We start from the raw sequence: 23,742 nt of genomic DNA, 5'->3' as shown, positions 1-23,742 counted from the left end.
GAATAAACCTAGGTTTGTACAGGAGAATGTACAAACTCTGTACCCCAGGAATTGAACCCAGGGCCCCAGTGGTGCAAACCAGAAATGCTAGCCACTGTGCCACCGTGTCTTCCTGAGTAAAAAGTATTTTGTATATATAATTGTTTGCTTTTTATTTCTGTATGCAACACATATTTAAATAGCTAACTGTGTAAATGTCGATCATTTACCAAATATAGCTGAAATAATTTATAAATTCACCACAGCATTGCACCCCTTTATCGAATCTTCCTGTTCTGCAAGATGAAAAATGAATTTATATCGATATAGTTTTTTTTTCTTATAAATGACAGAAGCCCCTTTAGGTGTCTTCCTTTTTGTCTAACCACCCAGGAGCCTGCATTGCCTGGACTTGGAGAAGTCTTGGTTAATTAAACATGTTTAAATCTGAGTCTTGTACTCACTTTCCAAAGCAACAGAAAGAAACAAAGGTATGACATACAAACTGACATGTCTTTCAAGCAGTCTTCTGTCTCTGTTTTTCAATTTAATTTTACACACGCACGCATAGTTTTACTGGGTTATTAAGACAATTAATGAACCCTCTGAGGAGAAGCAGTTCCCGCTTGTGATTATGTTTGTACTTTGTCTGAAGCAAGGTCATTTTGCTCCTTTCCTGTTTCAGATTAAACCAAAAAGGTGGGTGAAAATGAAAACTACCTCAAGCAATGTGAGGGTACAATGAACTCTTCTAAAAGCAATTTTAGTTAGAGTGGAGCGGTGAATTTATTTTTATAACAGGATCTTGCAGTATCTGTGGAGAAAAATCAATCTGTGAAGTTCCCTCAATGATGAATTCCTTCTGAAGACTTATAAAGCTTTTTCATACGAGTGAGGTTGATAGCGGGGGATGATGGAAAGACTGAAGCGCCAACCCAAGCTGGAGGCACTCGCCCAAAGACATGTTGTTGACTGCCGATTTGTTAAAATAATGCACCAATAGGGTTCACTGTCGTCATTCTAATTTTCTAACTGGAAACTAAGTGGGGGTACATTTAGGCCCAAGAGGCCCTTTTTTGACACAACATGTAAGCATGGAACAAGCCACCCAGTCATGTTGTTGAAGCTGATACACTGGCTTCCTTCAGGAAATAACTGTGGATATGATCCTTGGATCAATAAGCTTTTAATTACTAAAAAGCCTAGATGGGCTGAGTAGCCTGATCTCATTTGTCACCTTTCTTATGTGGCTTACACCCCTCAGCTTCATGTAAATAAAATAAAGCTACATGTTAAGTTACATTAAAAGTTTACTAGAGCTGTCAGAACATCTATGCCATACTTGCCCTCTTTGCACAAGTGTTACCTTTAAATAAGTGTTTTTATGTGAAACCAGTTTTGAGGAGGAAAGGAAGTCTTTTAATGTCATTAATTTTGAATCATCAATGCTTTTTAAACCTCGGCTTAATAGCACTTGATAATATTGGCTCCCGTGACACCACTTATCTTGAGAAGCCCGAAAAATAAAAGAATTGGATAATGAGAAGCAGGATGTCTGTATGTAGGAAACCAAATCAGATGATGACCGTTACGAAGTTTGAACAAAACTAAAAAAATCTCCAATTCAGTTTGACAGAGGCCTTTACCTTGCCTGCCATCCAGGACTGTAGCTAATAAAGCTGGGATGTCTAGATTAAATGTGCACTCAGAAAATATCCAGTAATCTCTTACATTACTGAAAATACACTTATTGGGGTTGATAACAGTAAAAGCAAATTTTGATAGATATAGATGTTTTAGCCTTTGGGCACTACAAATTAGCAAGTAGCAGTCTAATTGTTTTATCTGATTGAGCAAAGAAAATCAGTTTAGAGTCATTTAGGTTTGGAGGTTTTTTTATCTTATTGCTGCAGTTTTACTTTGTGATAACGAATACAATCATCTCTTTAGAGTCTTTTAAAAAAAAAGCATAAATTTGCTGTTGGCTCTTAATCCACCCACACAAGAAAGCAGGTTACAGAACTTTAAAGCTTCAGAATAAGTGATGATTGAAAAAGATCTATGTCACTCTTCAAAATCAGGGAAAAGCAATTCACTGGGATATATATATTTTTTTCCAGTATCCCTTGTGTTGTTTTACAAGTCTCTGATTGACTGAAAAGATTTCATGTTAAGACTGTTGGCTAAGAGTTAGCCAAGAGTTTGGCCAAAGGTTTTAGCCATGCTAAGAGTTTGACATACTATAGAAACAAATATGCACACATCTCCTTTTACAGCTAGGGAATGTAAGATGAAAGATGCTATCTATGTGTTTATTATGTGTTGTTTTTTGAAGATAAATGTAAATCTCCAAGCACTGCTCAAATTCTGTCTACCAGTTCTATATTTGGACTTGACACCTTTTGCAAGAAACTAGCAGTAAGGCATCGTGTTGGTTTTTGCACTGTAGACCACATACCAGTTTGTGTTTTGTTTTCAGATCAGTCAGGAACATGGCGTCCAAGTTTCCTGTTTGTTTTTAACCATGTGATTCACTGATTTTGAACTCTGTCCATTGCTTTACAAAAACAGAACTAAAAGCAAAAGTGCTTCACCTCCAGGTGTAATTGCAGTTATCTGAACATAAGCAATAGATCTCGGTGATGAAGAACACTGCCCTCTGGTGTTGTCAGCATAAACACTGGGAAGGTGCTGTTTCCATACATTACAAAGAAAACGTTTTTCTCTATCGGCACAGAGCATAAACTGCAAGTGTTCTCTGACACAGTACACCTTATGTTTAAACTGGGGCTTTTAAGCGGTTGACCTAGCTTAATTTATTTAGTTAAGTTTGGTTTTGGACAATAGTACTACTGTATTGTTTTTTCCTTTTTTAAACACTTAACATCTGCATCTTCCTGCAATTGAGTTCTTGATTTTTGAATGATGGGCAGGGCAGCAAACAGGGTGACAACTGCATTGCAGTTTTATCAGTTTCAGTCTTTTAGAGCAATCTCTTAAATACCCCAAACACTAAGATCTGTATTTTCTAGGTTTAGTTACCTCATAATAGTTACTTTGTGTAGGCATGTGTGGAGTTGGAATAATATTAACATTTAGTGCTTCATTGGTGCCATGAATATTAATACCTGCAGCTTTTGCAACCTAAAATGAAACCTCATTCCAAGAATGGGAAATGTATTTGCCTCCTTGAAGTAGAAGCTACGGTATGTAGCTGGGATTCAGAATAACAGTGAATATGTCATTACTGAGATCAGCTAGATATATCTAAGAATAGATTTGTTGAAGTGGACAGTGACATGTTGTTTTTTTGCTATGGTGTGGATTTTAAAGAAAGTAAGCCTTTTTAATAAATATAATTTTTTAAAGTACAGTACATGGAAAGGCATGTCTTTTAACAAGTGTGAGGCATGAAAGTAAATCATTATGCTCTAATGGGTGTGCTTATTTACTATGGGAGTAACCTTCATGTACTGTTTTGCCTCTAAGGCGAAGTGATAGAAACTGATATTTGTTTAATGCATTAGAGTAAAGAACTGACCATGAAGGTGTCCTCACTTAGATAAAGAGATAAACTAAGGTACTCAATACAGAAGCAAGACCACAATAAAGGCCCGTCCTAAACTGCCTAATAAAACTCCCTTCAGTATCTCTGCTCACCAAGTGAGTACCCTATATAGCAGTGCCATTTCTGGGGTGGGACATTTGTCATTGTTCTCCGCAAGACATACTCAGGATTTACAGTTTAATATTAGCAAAAGATCATAACATAAAAGAGCATAACATGTGAAAGTCACATTTGTACCACTTTAAATGCAGTGGTTTAGATGCAGCATTCATACCACATGAAAAAGAGAATGAAGGAACAACTAGTACATACAGGAAAGGGATGTTGACTGGTCCATCAGGCAGAATAGCTGCATATTTCCATGTCTTAGAGTAACTGGACACTAACTGGACAAATGGTCTTGAAATAAACCCAGTGCATGAACTGGAAATTTGTACTAATGGAAATGGAAAAATGGGTACAGTATATCAGGTGTCCAGTGGCTTAGAGTATTTTGCCATTGTTGGTGCACATTGTTGGAGGACTCAGGTCTGGGAGAGGCCTGAATGAAGGTGATGTCTATGCCCTGATACAAACAGAATCAGGGTCTTTCTGACAGGTAATTCCTCGGGATGCCATCAGATGACTGATTAGAAATGGTGTGCTGGGAATGTATTAATGCAATAGACAGACATACTGTACAAGGCACACTTAGATAGTTTGGGTTTAGAATTTGTAGACCTTTCACAGTATGTTTCTAAAATAGTCTTACGAATTACAATTATATCTATATTCCTGCTTATGTTCAGGATATGATTCTCAATGAAGACCTTAAAGTATGTAACTGGGTAGCTCTGATATCCATTCCATAAACAAAAATATATTCTAATAATTCTAATAATGGAACAACTGAAATATAATGACAGTCATAAACAGTTTATTTTTAAAACTCATTCTCGTGAGTCTGGAGTGTATTCTGTTCATAGCAGTCATGTAATTTAATAAAAGAATGAAACATGCACAGAACTTAATAATGCTACAGTTTTTATATACAGTACTGTAGCATCTTTGAAAGCAATGTCAAAGTAATTTGCATACAAACATCTTAGAATCCTTACAGAAATTAAGACTGAATCAAAATGTCTAAGATTTTGATAAAAATCGTGAAAAAATCTTCCTAACATTAAGTTTTAAATTAGATTAAAAGCTCACAATGTTGCTGAATCTTTGATTTCTTTCAAAATCAGGTTCCAGAGATTTGGGGCAACAGAGCACTGTTACCAACAGGGTGCAGATCACAGCCTAGACACAAAGAAAACCAGAATCAGACACACAAAGATCATGTAAGAAGAGTAAAGAAATGACATATAGGCTAGATCCTGTGGTACCAATCTGTGTCGATAACATAGGATGCAGCCTATCCATATTTCTCAGATGCTAAAATAATATATTTACAATATACTGCAACATGGCTCAAAAGTCAATCCAGGGCCAAAGATCACCCCTCCTTTCTTCATTTTGGATCAAACTCCATGCACAGTGGTGTCAAATGACGAGGTTACAGCATTGGTTTTATGTAACCAATAGGATGGACCCAATAATATGACTTCCGTTTCAATGATTTTGTCAATCCAAGATTTTATGTCAGACATATAATCAGAACAGTCTACCTCTGTGTCAGGTTTTATCTGAATATAGAATTGAGTGTCATTTGAATAGAAATAATAATTCAGACCATATCAATAATATATTTTACTAATGAGAAGCATGTAAATACTAAATACCAGAGGACCCATTTAATAAATACATTTAGAGAAAACAGAAGGAATGCAGTCTTTTAAAAGCTTAAATTTTAAATGCTGAAATTATAACTATACTGGTAAAAAATAATAACATTTTATTAGTTTTTTTTTTAACCCAAATGTGTTTACCCATAATATTGACAGTGGATATTTTTATAATACCAGTGGAAACACTAATAAACAATTTATCATGTTTAGTAAATCTCTCTTATCTTCAGGGTATCAAATAATAAAACCTGGTAGGATTTAATCATGGCTGGAGGACTGGAATTGTGGAAGGGTTTGTGCTATTATTACTTGCCTAACGCCGGTATATTTTATGTGAACCAAGGGAACGTCTGTGTTCCAATCGCTTGCTTCCAAAACTGTATGGTTGGTAACACCTTCTGTGTTTGGGAAGCCTAAATTAAGAGGCAGAGTTCCAGTGACGTGTTCAGCCCACTAGCATGTTTTAATCAGAAAAACAGTGGGAGATATCCAAGAATAGCATTGAGTTAATATTCAGGCACAGTGTGACTTTTTAAAGGAACAACATTTCTTTAAAAGAGGTGAGCATGACTTATATGAGACTAAGCTTTGAGAAAAGTAGCACTTTAGCCATACGGTCTAAAGTGTAAAGTGAAATTGTGGTTTATAGAACAAGTGAGGAAAAATATTTACAATGACAATGACATTGACAAGAGCAATGTCATCCAAAGTCATTGATGAGGTTCGCAGTACAGAAATGTAGACAATAATTTTCTAAAATAGCTGTTTCGGTCTGCCCTGACTTTAGGAAGCAGAACTATAATCTGTGGTTTTGTCCGAGCATGATTGTTTTCCTGACCTAAATATAAATTAAGATGTTTAGATGACATTAGCTAACCATTCAAGCTATGCCATTTGCAATTATGTAAGTTTTTATTTTTTTAATTTTACCAAAGGGGAAAAAATAGACCAGGAGCTCCTGAAGCTTTTACAGTTTGACTACTGCAAACACTGAATATCGAAGAATTTGGAAAGTAGTTGGATTGTAGTTTTCTACAACAATGGCCTTTTTACCTATCTTTTTTTTGTCTGTGTTTAGTATTAGAAAAATAAACTCAACTGAACTTATCTTTACTTCAGTTTCAATTGCTGCTGAAAATGAGTTTCCACATGACAAAATGAAAGGCTGTAAAGTGTGGCTGCTGTGTGATCTGAGTTCAATCCAGGACTTTTGTGTTTACAAGAGGTCTCCTTTTTTGTTCTGAAGAGATATAATCATATCCCAAACAAAAATTCTATTGTGCTGATTATAAAAATTAATATTTGATTTTTAGTCTATAGTGGTACTCTTTATTTGGAAATTTGAAGAACAAAACATGCCAAACAATTTTAATTTATTTAAAGCAGGTACTGTACATTTTATTTAAATATTTTACTTCTAAAATATGCTGTTTCATTAACTGAATTTTAACTTGAATTTGAATGTGAACTTTCAGATTGTGAATTTTGAAGAACTTAACCTTATGTGGTGTTTTGGAAATCATATTAGTTATTAGTCTCAACAAATAGGCAAATTTCTTTTTGAAACACAAATTAATCATATTCAGTTCTTTGGTTAGAGGTTAAAATGCCTGTGAAAGGTTTACATTAATTCCAGGATCACTAACAAATGGTTTTATGAGGATGTGGTTACCCTAAGTTCCAAATGCCCTGTTCTTAAAAAAGGGTCTAAAATGATTAATGTACTGTATGTTAATTTAAAGATGTCAGTTTTTCAGCGTGGTTTATAGTTAAACAGATTATTCTTAGGCTTTGTTGACTTTATAAAGGGCATTTTTGCACGAACCCTGGTTCCACTGATTGGCAGTTGTGGGTGTCTGCAGGATGTTTGCTTGTTAAAGGGGACACACCCACAGAACAATTAGAAAGAATCTCCCCTGATTATTCCATTGATGCACAAAGTCCCATCCTGCCTGTTTGTAAATGGTAGTTTTCAAGTAAGTCTCTATCACCCTTAAATCTAAACAGGTCCTCTGTGCCTTTTCTGGTTTTCATTGCTGTTTACTTTGGACAGGCAGTGTTTTTGCTGAGGGGGGTACTTTAAGGGCCAGGAAGCTGTTAAACATTGGGTTGGAAAGTCTTCAAATAGAGTGACAATTATCTCTGATGGAGGACTTTGTTATGAAAACAATTTGGAAGCCACACACGGAGAGTTTCTCTTCTTTATAGACCCCCTAGTACCCTTTAGATTGTGCACAGAGTGTTTTCCTATGAAATCATTTACAGTCCAGGCTAAAGAATTTGCCACCTTGAAACCTGCAGTGAGGTATCAAGTCTCATCTCTTAAAATAACACAAGCCTAAACATAAACTACACCATTGTTTAGTTACAAATGGTAAAGTTGGTTTAACCAAAAAGTTATGCATTTGCTAGATGTTCTTACAATAACAGCATATAGAATTTCAGAATAGGAAAAGTATATAACATATTCAACAAGAATTAACTTTCCATACAGATATATCTGATCACCACAGCATCTGATCCAAAGCATTATGTAAAATACAGTCCAAACATTTTTTCTCTCCAGTGTTCAGTTTGTCAGCATATGAACTGTTCCTTTCTAAGTAGGATAAAGAAAGTTGTATTTGTTGTGTTTTGAGAATGACCTTGGTTGTGATAGATTGGGGTCTCATCCAGACAGAGAGTAATTATACACATTCAGTCCCCCATTGAGAAATGTGCTTGTAGGATAGGCTATTGCAGCCTATTGCCATCCCTCACCAGGGTAATTAGGTTTCTAATAATGGATGAGAATTAGTTTGATTGAAGCTCAGTTTAAATAAAAGGGGAACCATCACTGGAGAATGTGTTTCTGCAGAATGTATTTCTCCGATATTGTTGAAAAGTCACAATTTGGCTTTTTTTAGGTGCAGTGATTTCTTTTCTGTGTTCCTTGACTTCAGAACTTGGTTGGAGAGAATAGTCATGTGAGAGGACCATGCTTCCTTGGAAGGAAACGGGGGCTACAGGGAGACACATGTAAAGGCTGTCATCATCAGGGTGCTCCTGACTTAATTAAGATGGATGAATGCGCTGTTAATTCAAAACAAAGGAGATTCATTTGGCTTGTGAAGATATTTGCTAGATGGTTAATTTTAATGCAGCGGAGCTCTCCTAGATGATTTAGCACTCGTGTCACTGAAGTTCCAGGCCTTGGCGTAGCAAATCAACCACCCAGCACAGCTGGACCTGTCAGAATGCTGTTTGGAAACACAGGGGTATTGCACTGAACCCGGAATACCGCTGAGTTATCTAGGAATAGCAGTTAATGTTCATCTACATCTATTTTTTGGGACATTGCCATTAATATACAGTATGCCGAGCTTCAAAAGGAGCTTATGTTTCAAACAAATTCACAAAAGATACCAGGAAAAACTTTTTTGTTGCAAACACACTGACATTTTATTGAACAGCAGTAATGTAGCTCTACTCGTTCTGCTGACTTTCGACATTTAAAGGTGGAACAACAGGGCTCCGTTGTGAAAGTCACAGGTCACAAGTGGTGGCCACTGCTGGAACAAATATAAGCTGTTCATCGGTAACACACAATTTGCACCAGGTTGCAGATGCTGTCATGTGGGATTTTGTCCCATTCCTTTCCTAGACCCTGGGTATGCACGTGCTTGTCCACCGGATCGTCCCAGATCATCCCACAAAACATCAAAGGAGTAGGAGTCTGGCAAATAGGGCATGTATAAAGGTATATACTGTATTATAATGCCCTGTTTGGTTTTATTGGAACATTCCATGGTTTGCGTGTTTAAAGTATATATTGATTGTATATTGAGTTCATAACTGTATCAAGTTATCATAAAACGACAATCTGTTTTCCATTTACATTGTATTGGACAGACATAACAAGTGAATTCATTATACTAATAAACATTTGTAATCAACAGGTTCGATTAGCAGGGAGTCTGATGTGAAAGTATCACATTAATTGAATGTGAGCACCATGGGAGGTACTGTAGTACAAAGCATAACTGTTGCATTCTCATCTCATGGGAAAGCACGATTACAGAAGCAAGCAGCATGTGGGTGTGTGTTGTCCTGCTGGGATGTTGTCATGTCGGGGTGAGCCTTCAGGGAGGGCAGCAGCTCAGGTCCCAGGACTTCATTCCTGCAGCTCCATGTAGTCTGGTTGCCATCAATCACTTCATGTGGCACTCCTGCCTAAACCGTCACATCTGGAACTCCCCATTGATTGGGCTGTTGTGCATCTGCACCACAGTCGCTTACCTTCATCAGGGTGGGCAGCGCCGCTGGGGGTCTCTTCTTTTTCTTGATTTTCACTGGACTTGACATCCAGCAGGATAAATCACCTCAGCACCAGTGCCCAATCTCTCTCATTAATGAAGTGACATACTGTGTGGCTTATGCATTTGGTTGTCTCTCTGTCAGTTATGAACAGAACCAATAAAGAACATTTAATCAAAATCCAAAATACACATTCTCTATTATTCTGGAAAAAACACACTCATAAATTGAGTGATATGTTTCTTTTGATATTCAGTATACATACATATTCATTGCCTAATGCAAGCAATTAACATGTTTTCATTTCCTGCCTGGCTGATTTACTGTCCCTGACAAATCTCTCCCTTAGAGTTCACTGCCAAGAGACCCAGTGCCAAGGAAACTGGTTACTGACACCGATTTCAAAAGAGGTGTTATTTTAGCTCAGACTTAACCACTATTTTCTGTCATGTTTTGCTGTCATTAACAACTTATAAGACGCCTCACTCTAGCCAGGACACCTACCTGATCAACTGATGTGTGTAGACCAGGAAACAGGCTGTATAGGGGATGTGCAATACAATTTGAGGAGTTGCAGTGTGGCTGTGAAAAAGCTCATTGCTCGTTACTTGAACTGACGCTGAAATGGCTAGTCAAAAGTGGATGTCAGGGGAGCCTTAAAAAATGGAGGGCTGTGTGACAGAGATGGTTCGAGAAAGAGCTTCATGCCTCAACTGTCTTTAAGAGGCTGCGCAAGTGATTCAATTAAAATTCGATGTCTCCTTTTCATTCTGTACATTTCATTCAGATGGCAGATGCCTTTCTGGGTGCTGTGCTCGTCTAATTGGCACTGTTGCATTGATGGATGCCCCCCCGGCATGTAGGGCTCAGGTTGGGGTCTCTGAATGCTGAAAATGGGGTGCTATGCTCCTAAGTCACATTCCCCCCTAAACCCTTCAGCCCCATTTGAGTTGTATTTATGTCTTTTCTAGCCTTATTGAATTCTTCTCAAGTTCCGAGGATTTTTTTCCAAGTCCGATATTGTCGATAATCAACTCTAGCAGTTTTATGTGCCAGAATCCCGGTTGTATTTGGGAACATTTAAAAATGTTGTATGTGAAACTATGATGTTAAAACATAAAATGACCTGAAGTTAGATATAACTCTGAATAACATTAGTTGCTTTGTTTTATTGTAGGTTTTTTTTTCACTGATCCATTAAGAATACAGGAAAAACTATTGTATAATTTAAGTGTTTTTAGCAGGTTCTCTCTGGAAGAGATGTATTTTCTACTTTAATTATGTTAGTGATTTGTTTAAAAGACATAATTTATGCAATGCACAAATTATTTTCAAGGTTTATTTACAGCATATACCTTCCCTGTTCCATGTCTTGCCATTATTAAAAAAAGATGTATAATTAAAATAACCTCTAACTAGTTGGAACTGTAGACTGAAAGACTGTAATTACTGACTCAAAGTCTTTTATCCTACAGGTTAATGTAATACAAAATTGCCTGATTTCCTGAACCTTTTGCTTGCAGCAGACATCTATCGACACTGAAACCCTTTTTTGGCACAAAGAAATGGTGTCACCCAACATATCGTCTAATCTATATACCTCAATGACTACAGTAGGTGCTAGGACGCCCATTCTTTTTGTGCTTTTAAAAGGTCATTTCCCTCATTTGCAAGAAAATGGGTGTCCCCTCAGTGGGAGGGAAGCCTGTTCTTTGTGTCTTTATGCACATTACATTTTTCAGTGCTCATTACCTCCACCTGAGGCTGACAGCTGGGCTTAGCACACCTTTTTTATTATTGTAAAGATCCGCTAACAGCCACATTCATTAGCCACAGCAGGAGACTGGATATCATCAGTTATATCAGCTGCTCCTTCAAAAAGGCTTGTGTGCACTTTGCCACATTCGGTTTGGTCTAGGAGCAAACCGTATGACTGTAGGTCTATCTTCAATATAGTAGGTAGCTTTGAGTTGAAGTACCATTGCATGTTTGTAAAATCTGATAAAATGATACGGTAGTTCTTATCGGACAGAGAGAATGCACAGGAAATGCAGAGTAAACAGTTTATTCTCCTGTGGGTCCCATTAAATTAACAGTTATCTAAACACTACTTTGGGTGGGAGACAGACATTCTGTTACAGCCTTCTATAATATGTGTTTCATTGTGATCCTTCCACATTAAGAGAATCTACCTATTGGTAGATGGCATTTAAATCTGCAAACATAAGGCACTTGGTATTTACAAAGAGGTTTTATGGTTATATGGAACAAGATATCAAGTAATGTTATTGACGTTTATACCCCAACGTCTTTCAAGAAATGACTGGAACAAATAGCTACCAATTCAAAATTATAGTTTTATTCTCTCTTTTGTAAATTGTATTGTGATCTTAGAAGGTTGTGTTATCCATTATGGTCTGGAACTGTTCCACTCCTTCGTGGAATATGAAAATATCAATGCAATATAACATTTAATTTCACTATGGCTTCCATTTGTCTTGGTGCTTTGGCACAGTAGGTTTTACCTTCTGGGACGCAGAAGATAGCATGATCGTATAAATCAAAGTCTTTGAGAAGTTGAAATGGAAATGACAGGAATCCATTGGAGTTCTAAGTGGTAGTTTTCTCCTGTCATTGACTGCTTGAGGGGAAACAGGGGCCCACCCCTACACTGCATCAAATGAGGCAAGTGGTCATAAAGACATTTCCCTTTTCTGCTCTCTGCAGCTGTGTGCCCCTGGGGACAGCACTGAAAACGAGCCTCGAAATCTCAACAGGCCTTCCTACGATATGAATTTTAAATAAGCTTTGAGAAAGCAACGTGTAGATTTTGGCACACCTACAGTTGTGGCCTACCATAGCAGCAAAGAGTGCTCAAGCAGGCCTTAGTACTTTCCTCCCTTAGTGTGCTCCTAAACACTCCCCCATTCTTTGCCATGCCTGTATTTCTTTGCAACCTACAGTATGCTGCTGCTCAGAAAAGATAGCTATTTATTGGGGCAGTGATGAAACCCCAGATTAAAAGGAAGAGGTAATGGAATTGGTGCATGTGATATTTGTCAACTATTAGCATTCTCGTCTTGTGGACCAGAACTGGCAGCCATTAAAGCAGTGCATCCTTGACCCTGGGCTTCTCTTGAGAGATAAAATATGCCAGAGAGTGGTTACAGCTGAAACTGTCAAAATCCCTTAGACACTTCCACCCAGTTATTTGTTTTCTCTTTAGTGGATTTTTTTTTGTCTTTCCCAAGAGCTTATTTTGTTCAAACATAGCCAGGTGTCGCAGGTTTAGTCATGCTGGGAAGCAATTGCTGTGCTAGACGTCAGTTGTGTATCCTCTGGGAGCTCCATTTGGGAGCGTGTGGTACTGCTGAAAAATATGTCTCCCTGATATTCGTTGTTTGTTTTCTTTCAGCTTATGTCATCTGATGACTGCTTATGGTAAATTCTATGTGTGATGTCGTCCCTGTTGATAAGCAGATACTTTTAGGGGCACACATGCCACACCTAGTTCTCTTGATAAGTTGAAGTTTGCATTTTAGAAACAGGACTATGGTGGATTAAAACTTTAGATGGAAACTGGATGAATCCTAACTTTTTAAAGAAAAATGCTAGAGAAAAATCTTTATGCTGTACTTCATTTCTTTTACAGAACTTCTTGTTTCAAGTCCTAGATATTGTCTCTCGGAAGAGGACACCATTCTTTCCTGTGTAGGATCTCTGATCTCTGCTGATTGATTAATACCAGAAGGACACTGGAACTTTCTTTTCCATACACACATACACAACAATGCAAGACACAGATTCACTGGAGCTCACACTGGCACAAGGGGCATGAAATTGAAATCGGCTCAGAGGAGACTGATGCAGCTTGTCTCACAAAGGGGTATGAGTTCAGGCCGCAGGCCAACTCGTATGGCTCAGTTTTAGCTTTCTATCTTTTTTACATTTTGCCTGAAACCTGCTTTCCATTAAAAATGTTCGGGAGCTTGTGAAAGAAGATTGCCCTCTGTTTCTTTCTCATCTTTCTCATTTCGTCTTTATTTGGTTTTAGGAGAAGGAGGTAAAGCAGCCTTCATAGAATAGGCTGTGCCAGAGATTAATGCCCTGGGATTTAGAGCCTTTCACAATAGGTGTTCTGGGATTAATGCCATTTAAGGTCAGAAAAAAAATGTTTAGTGTTCCTAACTAGTGGCGCCCGACAGATATTAGTCTGCTGTACAAAGTCACAACACACGCTCTGGTAGAATGAATCATTCTGAAATGGTGTCTTGATTTATTGATTGTTCTTAATTGATTTATAAACATGTAAAAAGTCTGGGGCCGCCCCATTCTGTCATATGAACTAGTAAAGTCAAATAATCAAAAGAATGAAGAATAAAATATCATGAAAAGTGATAACATAATAACAATTTAAAGGGTAGCTTATTGAGAATGATCTATTTTGGTCTGGCCTGCCATTTTTAAGGGGGCTGTTTTATAAACGTAGGGGATGCTCATTGTTTCTTTCCAGTGTTCTGGTATGTAAAGTTTCAGCATCAACACAATGACTGCCTCACAGATTTGCGTTGCTGTTGTTTGCAGATTTCTCAGCTGATGACTGAGACCTGCCGGGAAGGCCTGACAGAAGCTGCCCTGAACCGCTATAATGCAGACAGGCCTTCACTCTACAGCTTTTCAGGCTCCCAGAACACCTTTGTTTCCAGCGTTCCATCCAGCGGAACGTCCGCCGCTGCATCCTTCTTTGCCAGGTAGGACCCAGCTTTCCTAATATACCAGGGAGGTCTGCTTCAGGGACCTTCCCCAAAAAGCCAAAATGCCTTTGCAATCTTTAGATGTCTGAGCTACAGTTGTGGGCTCAAATCCCACTATAGCCACCATATTTGAGGCAGTGACTGGTGCCTTTGTTTTCAAACACCTATTAAAGAGAATAACCAAAATAAAAATGGGGCATTGGGCTTAATTGGACAATTGGCACCCTGAGGGAGTGAGATAACTCAGTAGAGAGAGGAGCGACTGGCCACTAAAAGGCAAAAAATGTGAGGTGACACACCAAATAAGACTGCGAGTTATGGTTCATGTGACGACAACATCATGTGTATGGGATAAAGTCTACTTTTTATTGCTCTGCACATTTCTTTTGTGTTACCAGTCAATTTTGTTTTGCTCTGTAGCAATGTCAGCTAGCAAGAGACAGTGGGATTGCAGGGGAAAATGTTTCCCTATTTAAATATAGTTTGCTAAAATTAACAGCAAAATATTTTGAGTTAAAACATTTGGAGCAAAGTTTTTTTTTGGCTTTAAACTTATTTCCAACAGTTATCTAAAAGGGATGTGCTGTATTACATATCGCCCATGCCCATAGTATGAAGTGAATCTCAAATGCTGGTATTCCTTGAGTAACAAGGATCAGGATGCTGCTATAGGAACAGTGTTATGTGTGCCCCCGCACCCTCCCCAATCTGGGCAGTGTAGGGCTCTTTCACACCAGCTAACTACAAATACTGTGGATAGTATTGCATACTCAAATTTGTAGTTTTTTGTACTGTGATTTTGGTGTCTTTCATAATGTCATCTTTTGAGACAGTGTTTTCTTAAAAACTCCAAGACAGGATGGGTCACATGACATTAATGATAAGGCTGAGAATGCAGATTGTGACAATATCAGAATAAAATGAACTGACTTTTCAGGGCCAAACACTTAAATACTTAAAATGTGGCAGTAGTCAAAAGTCATGCTTGGTCTACAGCAGTTAAAAGCAAGGTGGTGGTTGCATTACGTTTACTAGAAACTTTAACAAGTGTGATGTATTGATGAAAAAATGCCTGTATTTCCATTATTTCTAACTATAAAAGAATAAAAGCTTTTGTACTGCTTGCAGTCTGCACTTCAAAGACCATATTAAAGTGCCTTCATACTATTCCATTCTTGAGATTGACCACAAATCTTGTTATCCAGGTTTGCTTCTTGCACATAAGAAATCACACATTCTGTTTTTTTTTTCACTTTTTAAAATCATTCAAATACCCCCATGTTTCTAAGGAGAATGTCTCATTCTCAGCATGGAAGGTCTGAGCATTCTTCCTCTTTGCTTAATACTTTGTCCACTCATTACAGTTATGGATACACAGAGAGGCTAATAGATTACAATTTCAAATTGGCTCTGATGAAACAAAGTATACTCAGAGCACCGAGGTTCTGTATTCGACAGTTATTTCCATATTTTCAGTCTAAAATATCTCTTCACTTCATTTATCATTTCACATCCCATGGTGGTCATTAGCGTTGAATGTTGTTGAATTGCCGTGCCTTAAAAGAAAACAATTTAGTGCATCAAGCAGAACCCAGAAAGCAGAATATACAAATTATGGATTCATTAATATTTTGGGTTAATTGCTCTATCATCTTGTTTAATGAATTGCTGGAGCACTTCAATTTACAACTAACCGGTTGTTTTCGTTTTGAAGAAATAAAAACACACATCACCGTAACCGTTATTTTTAGAGATCTCAGTAATGAAGCATTTGGATTTTAAGAGTATTCTTACATTTATTTTTAATACTTAATATGTTGTCCTGCCTTGAGCTCTATGCTAACGGGTTATATTCTGTGTCCCTATGACCTTTACCCGGAATTAATGGCTTTGTGATGAAAGATGACTGTTAAATATTTAATTACTTCACCCTGTGTTATGCAGAGGTTGTAAAACTGTATCATAAAAATACTGCAGCAGAATTTCAATGCTCTCCACAGAAAAAAAAACAATTTAGTTGATGCCTTTATCCAAAGTAACTTATATTCCTACTCATTTATAATTCTGGGCATTTTACTAGAGCGGTGTACCTTGCTCAAGGGCACAACAGCTGTATTTTAACCAAGATTTGAACCCACAAACTTTTAGTTAGCAGCTTAATGTCCCAATCCTCTACACCACACAAGTGCTTTATTGAATTGAGGCTGAAGCAGCACCAGCTGTAATTTTGAGACCTTGAGCCACATCGTTACAGCAGGACCAGGAGGAAAGGTTCTGACAGTGTTCCTGTTTTGAATAAACTATCTGTAATCTCACCTTTGAACGTTTCCCCTTTTTAGCACAAAGGTGATATTTATACAGTGTAGAAGAAATTTGAACCTTTGTTCGTAAAGAATTCTTGATTCTTTGAAATTTAGCAATTCTTGATTGCTAAATTTGGTTTAACAAAAGCTACAGAAAAGATCTACAGTGTAACAATATAAAACCGAGGTTAAATTGCAATGCTGTTGTGACATGGCTTATTTTGGCACTAAGCTTGTTACAGAACATGAAAGAGGAACATAAATGTTACAAATGAAGGAGGTCATTCTAACCATTTAGCCTGTTTGGTAGTTAATAGCTAATTGAAGGATCTTATTTAACTCTTTCTTGAAAGAAGCCAGGGTATCAGCTTCAGCAACATGGCTGTTTTCATCCACAACATTCTGTGTGAAGAAGAGCTTCCTCTTTTTGGCTTGAAATGCACTTTGATATAGTTTTCACTTGTGTCCTGTGGTTCGTGTTTCACTGTTCATTCTGAAAACATGCACTGGGTTCATTAGGTAACTTCTAATTTCTACTGGAGGGGTTCCTTTGACATACTGTGGTGTAAGTCTCTCCTTGGGGCATGGTACTGTGTGGCTGTGAAGCCAGGGGTGCCTGTGAGCTGCTGTGATCAAATTCTGGTTGGGCCAGTGCTGCATTTGCTGTGTTGGGAATGTGAAATTATTTATTTTATTGCCATAGTTGGTAATACTAGTTCCATCAAATTATCAATATGTACCACGAACACAAATATTTGACTAGATATGGTCTTTGTATTGCAACTTTGATGCAGGCTTGACAAATTAAACTATTTTGTGTATCTCTTTGTTGTTTTTGCCGTTTCTTTGTCATAGATAGGAGAAATACTAATCTTTTAAGACAAGAATCCTTTAATCTTTCTTCATTTTTACTGGACCCTCAAAAATAATCAGTGTTCTGTATATTAAATGTACAGTACGTACACTATAGCCTTCATTTTCAAAAAGCGTAGGCACGTTGCAGCCACCCGAAGGCTGTTTGTCTGAGCCTGGAGTTATAAGTTATGTTGTGGCAGGGAATTGAACGGGCGAGTGTGATGGGCCCTGGGGCTCATACTCAGCTCTTCTAAACTGAGGATTATAAATCAGCTTCAGAGACAGAGCACAGCCACCCGCTATAGACCTGAGATGGATCCCAGTCTGAAGTCGATGAATGTGGTCATATTGATTACTATTACATGCTAGGCATTGTCACCTGGAGGGATGCAGAAAAGAATTAGACCACTATAAATCACAGAGATTATCTTTCTGCTTCTAAGAATGAGATAGAGGTTCAGGAGCTATGGTCTGCAGAATATCCAGTGATCCAATACTGGATACTGATCCTAATTGTAGATGATGTCTGAACATGCAAATGTTAAGAACTAAATTCTGAGGCATAAAACCTGTCTTACAACATTCTCTAAACACACTGCTTAGACCTTCACAAATGAAGAGTGCAGCTATTTTAGATTTTACTTACTGTTATTGAATGAGATATTTATTATTCCATGAATATCTCTATTTCATTTTATATAACACTCTTTCATGGTGAGACCTTTTAAAAATATTTCAGTAGATATGCACAAAGGTAATACAGACTGCACAAGTAATAAATACAATTAAACTGTGTAACTGTGTAGTTTTAAATTTGTAACAGTTTACAAAATAATTAACAGAAGCTGAAAATAGATTTGCAAACAATGTCTCAATACATTTTAAAAATATGGCCTATGAGAAGTTTTCAGGTCTCACATTGATACCAGTTAAGTCAATCATTTGTGGGCAAGCCAGGGAGATCTTATTTGTTTTCATCTTAAATTAGGAGAAGGAATTGATCTACCAGAGTCATTAAATAAGGAGCTGCCATTAATCTCAGTATTCACCGTGAAGCTGTAAGTAAACAAAAAGGTTATGCTTTGAGATCGGTGTCTTCTAGATTCCCTATATAGCAGCTTGGGCTGTAATTTAACAATGAAAATCAACAGTCAAGTTTTCAGAAACTGTGGCCTGAGCACCAAAGAACACAACAAGTCTGATATCTTCAAAGATTAATTGTTCTACTTATACATATATTTTAGCAACTGAGTTCTATTTTAACCCGATTTGTTTTGTCAAAAGGCTGGCTAGTATAATGTGGTACCCATTTTCCAGAGTGGTAGAAGACACTCAGCTTTCACTGGAGAATGTTGTGTAGTTATGCCAAGGTCATTTCATGATATCTGTCTGCAGACAATGACTGAGGAGCCAGCTTTAAAAATCAATCAAGAAAAAGTCCTAAATTAAGTCCTCAAATTAACAATGAATAAATTTTGCTCTCTTACTTAGTCAGCTGGAGACATCAGAAAACACCTTTGCAAATCCTTGTCTAAATCCATACAATATGTTTTGTCAGGACTTACAGGCATGACATTCATTCTCAAAGTATTCGGCTTCATAGGATTTTTATAATTCCACTTTAGTATTATAACTGTAGGCAGAATTGCGTTGCGTAAGTGGTTAGTGAGGAACATGACTACAATTACTGTGTGACAGTTCCACTATAATCCAAATTTAGCCAACATTTTCCTGTTGCATGTAAAGAGATAAGCCGAATTATGTGCAGAAAGTGCAGATGAAAAAGGTCTTCTGGATTTAAACATAACCTTTCATCTTCTTTCTTGCAAGTCTGACTCTTGTCTTTTCTGGTGTTATATCCTTTCAGGTTTTTTGTCAAATGAAGGGAGAAGGAGAGGGAATGGGTTGGTAAAAAAACTTAGTTCCTTTGTGTGCTGAGTAACTCTACAACTCAATTAGATTAATTTAAATGCCTGAGAATGCAATTAAATAAAATATTTTAAAATGTTTTAAACAAAGGGATGTTCTGTTTTATGGACTACTGATCACGTTTGTTTCATTTATTCAGTATAATTACAGGGCGCATGCAAATTAAACAATTTAAACTGTAAACATTTTTATCACAATCTAAATCTAAGGATTTGATGGATTGTACTGCAGAGTATAAATAAAAGGCTAAACAAGAAAGGGAAGTTTTTATTAAATTAAAAAACCATTTGTTTCAGAATGTTTCAGAGAAAACTCATTCAGGGGTTTAGATAAAAAAAGTCTGTTATACTGTTATACTGTATACTGTCACACATATCACCTGAATCCCAACATGGCCATATGACACCTTTTTCGCATTTAAAGCAATCTGTCAGTATCCCTCTAGGATCCTAGTTCTTTCATGTTGCTCTCTTCTAGACTACTGTTCTCTTGGCTCTACTCATACAACTCACTAAATGTTCTCAGCATCTCTTCACTCTCTGTATTCACATCTGTAATTCTACTGAATAAATGAAACAAACGTGATCAGTAGTCCATAAAACAGAACATCCCTTTGTTTAAAACATTTACATGGCTTGGCACCTCAATACCTGTCTGAACTTTTATCGCCCTACTCCCCACCTCGCAACCTCCGCTCTTCAAATTCTGCCCTCCTTACTGTCCCCCAAGCCCGTCTACATTGTATGGGCGACAGGGCCTTCTCCTGCTATGCTCCCAAGCTCTGGAACTCCTTGCCCAAGGATATTAGAGAGTCACCTTCTCTAAACTCCTTCAAATCCAGACTCAAAACCCTCCTTTTCAGAAAAGCCTTTACTTAACTGGTTCCATTCTTCACCCCTCTGCTCTTCTTAATACCATCTTCCACGGTCTCCTCTATTGTTATTGTTGTATTGTTGTAATTATAATTGTGTCCTGTCTTGTGAAATTTTCTTATTTATTGTTGTAGTCTTCTTATTTATTGTTATTGTCATCCTGTAAAGCGCTTTGAGAAGCCACCTTTAAAGGCGCTATATAAAATAAAGTTTATTATTATTATCTGCACATGCTCACCATACTTGATAGATTTCCATACTTGTTCTTCACTCTCTATCTTCATTAATCACAAGGCACTGGAGTATTCAACTTGATTAACTCTGTCTTGCCCAGTCCTTCACGTGCACTACATTAATTACTTCAGCTCAACTCTTCATCCTCACATTTCAACAAGCACCAAACTTTACTAACAATCACTAATGTTTCAGATCACTAACTTTATAGACTGATCCTGTTTGGCCAGTGATACTTCTTTATAACAAGCATTTGTGCCCCTGACACTGTATTGCTGTTTATGTTCTCTCACTCATACCATGTCTGAGACTGCCTATCTGTTTTCTGATTTTAACGCACAGGGAGTACTCAGGACTCAACCTGTGCTTATCTACACACCTCTCTCTTTGCTGTGGGAAGAGGGTACACTGCTAATTTGCCAGGTGATACCCCTATCCTCCAGGTGTAAAAGCGTCAAGTCAGCCCTGATTCAGCTGACCTGTGTTTCTCCCTTACATTTCATTCTCCTTGAGCCTGGGAAGCAAACTACCAGACAGCTTACCTATCCATATCTGTATACCTGGCTCTCAATACAGCCTAAGCTGTACTGTATTTTCTGAAGCCTTCCTTGATTGCTATCACGACCTGTAAACCAATCCAAAATCCATTTCTAGCAAAAGCTGTCCCCTGGAGGTCTCATTTAGCTAGTTTGGAAACTCTTTTCATCCCCACTCGGTTTACAAGCCTCTTAATTAGCCCAGAGGAGTGGCTAATTCCATTTGGAGCCTACCCTCACAGCCTCTCTCCCTCACGTGGAATCACACTCCTTCTGAGTGCTAATTATTCATTCAGACTAGATGTGCCACATTCTGCAGATTTTCCAATTACTGGAAGGCAACCATCTTTCACTACCATACAGTCCTGTGTAATATTTATTGGGAACATTCCAATGTTTTTATTGTTTTACTGAATGTATAATGACCTTATAACTGCAACACATTCAAGTTATCAGGAGAATGACGTTCTCTTTTTCACTTATCTTTTATTGACCAGACATGACATAAGTAAATTCATTACACTGATAAACATTGTAATCAGCTCACTCTCAACTCACAACAAGGCCATTGTTTTTAATGAGCAGCCACAGGAGGTGGAATGTTGTTCGATCAAGATAAGCCTGCAGGAAGGGCAGCTAGTGAGCCTCCAGGACTTGATCAGCGTAGCTCCATGCAGTCGACTTACCATCAATCACTACAAGCTGATTCTAGCAAGAACTAGACTTTGGTGGTCATTCCACTGCACTTGGACCTTCCCATTGATCGGTCTGTTGTACACAACAATTATCGTTCTGGACATCTGCACCACACGTGCTGACATCCATCATCAGGGTGATCTACACAAAACCTCTTACTTAAAACAACTAGGTTCCACTGTAGTGAGGTGACTTAGTCCAGGCTCCAATAAAGTTCTCCTGATAAGAGAGTTACATTGGTGAATTTTTGTGGTATTCCTTCTTACATTTTACCAGGCGTTACAGGCCCGAGGATCTAACACTTTAAGTAATTTTAGGGAAACAATTATCATTTTGAATGTATCATAAACATGACCATCATGAATAATATCAATGTACGATCAGCTGGTCAAAATGATACCAGAAAGTTTTTAAAATATCCAATGTCTATATACATTATTATAATAATATATGTTAAAATATCTTTGTACTGTATATCTTAATATAATATAAAGTTTCTTTTCATGTTAGTACACAGTGATATTAAATCATCATAAATGAAAATCCTGTAGAATTGTCAAAATATGCCGACTATAGAGGTCTTTAATGGTAAATGCCTCAGGTTAGAGAGCAGATTGAGACCAGTGGGTGAGATACCAGTAGTCTGAATCTGAGCTATGTTGCTAACTGACTGCCATTGGATTATGTTAAGTGGAGAACTGGCAAGGAGCCACATAGGCTGACTGTTGCTGATGCTGGGCAAGTCTGAGGTTGGCTAGGTTTTCTACAGCTTGCTGTGCAACACTGGCCCCCATGGCTGGCCGGCTGCTTGTCAGCTTGCAATGCTGCCTGTGAGAGCTGTGTGCACCATCTGTCTGGCACCTTAGCTCTGCTCTGAGCATGCAGTATCGAAAGAAGCAGATTGCATGAGATTGCACGGTGTTTTGGAGGACAAATGTGTTTTGTCTTGCTTTCTGGTGCAAGTGTTCTGGTTCGTGAGACGAGTTAATTTAATAAGTAATGATTCCAAATTTTGCGTGCCCAGAAATAAAAATGTTTTCCAATTGCAAGCTGAGAAAAAGTAGTATATAGTAGTATATATAAAAGACAAATAACTATAAATTTTGATTAAGCACCTTTATACAGTTTTCTAAATTTTATTGATGTCTGTAGTATGTCGTTCTTGCAATTGACATGTCATGTCCAGTACAGTACATGTAACCAAAGGAACTGAGCATTGCACTGAGGTAGTATCCGAAAAGCTTTATATTTCAAAAACGTGATGCCAACAAAAGACACTTCTAAGTGTGGTTCAAGTTCTAAATTAATGTTAGAGTAAGGCTCAAATAAATGATTGATCTTCTATCCACTTTCAATAATTACTTAGTCCAGTACAGGATCATGATGAGACAGTATTTCTTGTCCATTGCAGGGCACAAAACAATAAGGAGACAATTTAGAGATGCTAGTTAACCTGGCCAGCATATCTTTGCACTGTGGCAGAAAACTGAAATATTGAAGTAGATCTCACACAGAAGGCCAGAATCAAAAACGCAATTCAAGAGCTGCAAGGCAGCAAAGTTAAACCCCATGCTGCCATATTGTCCAGAACAAATCCTGTGTTGTTCTTTTAAATCACAAATGAGACTTTCTTTTTTTTTAAAATAAATTGAAATTTGTTTCAGACTCTTTGAAACCTGTAATACCTTACCTAACATCTGATTTTTTAGTTTAAGAATATAAAAAGTTTAAAATGAGACGCCATTTGGCCAATCTAGCTTGTTTGCTTTTTAGTAGTAAATTTGCCTAGGGCTCTCATCCAGCCATGTCTTGAAGTCCTCCAAACTTGTTTGCGTTAAAATCTCTCTTCCTTGTAACCTTTATGTTCTTATTTTTTTAATGTAAAGAATTGTGTTTTGTTCCCAGTTTTAAATGCACTCATCTTTAGTTTCCACTTATTCACCTTTGGTTT

The 23,742-nt window shown here is 37.6% G+C and overlaps 1 protein-coding gene across 3 annotated transcripts in view; it reads left to right on the top strand.

The window, feature by feature from the left end:
• Window positions 1-23,742, top strand: part of kif26ba (kinesin family member 26Ba) — a 186,005-nt gene that overhangs the window by 79,128 nt on the left and 83,135 nt on the right. For all 3 annotated transcript variants that reach the window (XM_088626176.1, XM_088626175.1, XM_088626177.1), the window contains one exon: window positions 14,197-14,363. In XM_088626176.1, coding sequence (XP_088482302.1) covers window positions 14,197-14,363 — 167 coding nt within the window. The remainder of the gene's footprint in view (window positions 1-14,196; window positions 14,364-23,742) is intronic.

Source organism: Lepisosteus platostomus, chromosome 3, assembly GCF_059453375.1.
Source record: "Lepisosteus platostomus isolate fLepPlt1 chromosome 3, fLepPlt1.hap1, whole genome shotgun sequence".
NCBI classification, from domain to species: domain Eukaryota; kingdom Metazoa; phylum Chordata; class Actinopteri; order Semionotiformes; family Lepisosteidae; genus Lepisosteus; species Lepisosteus platostomus.
This window is presented reverse-complemented; position numbering and strand designations above follow the sequence as displayed.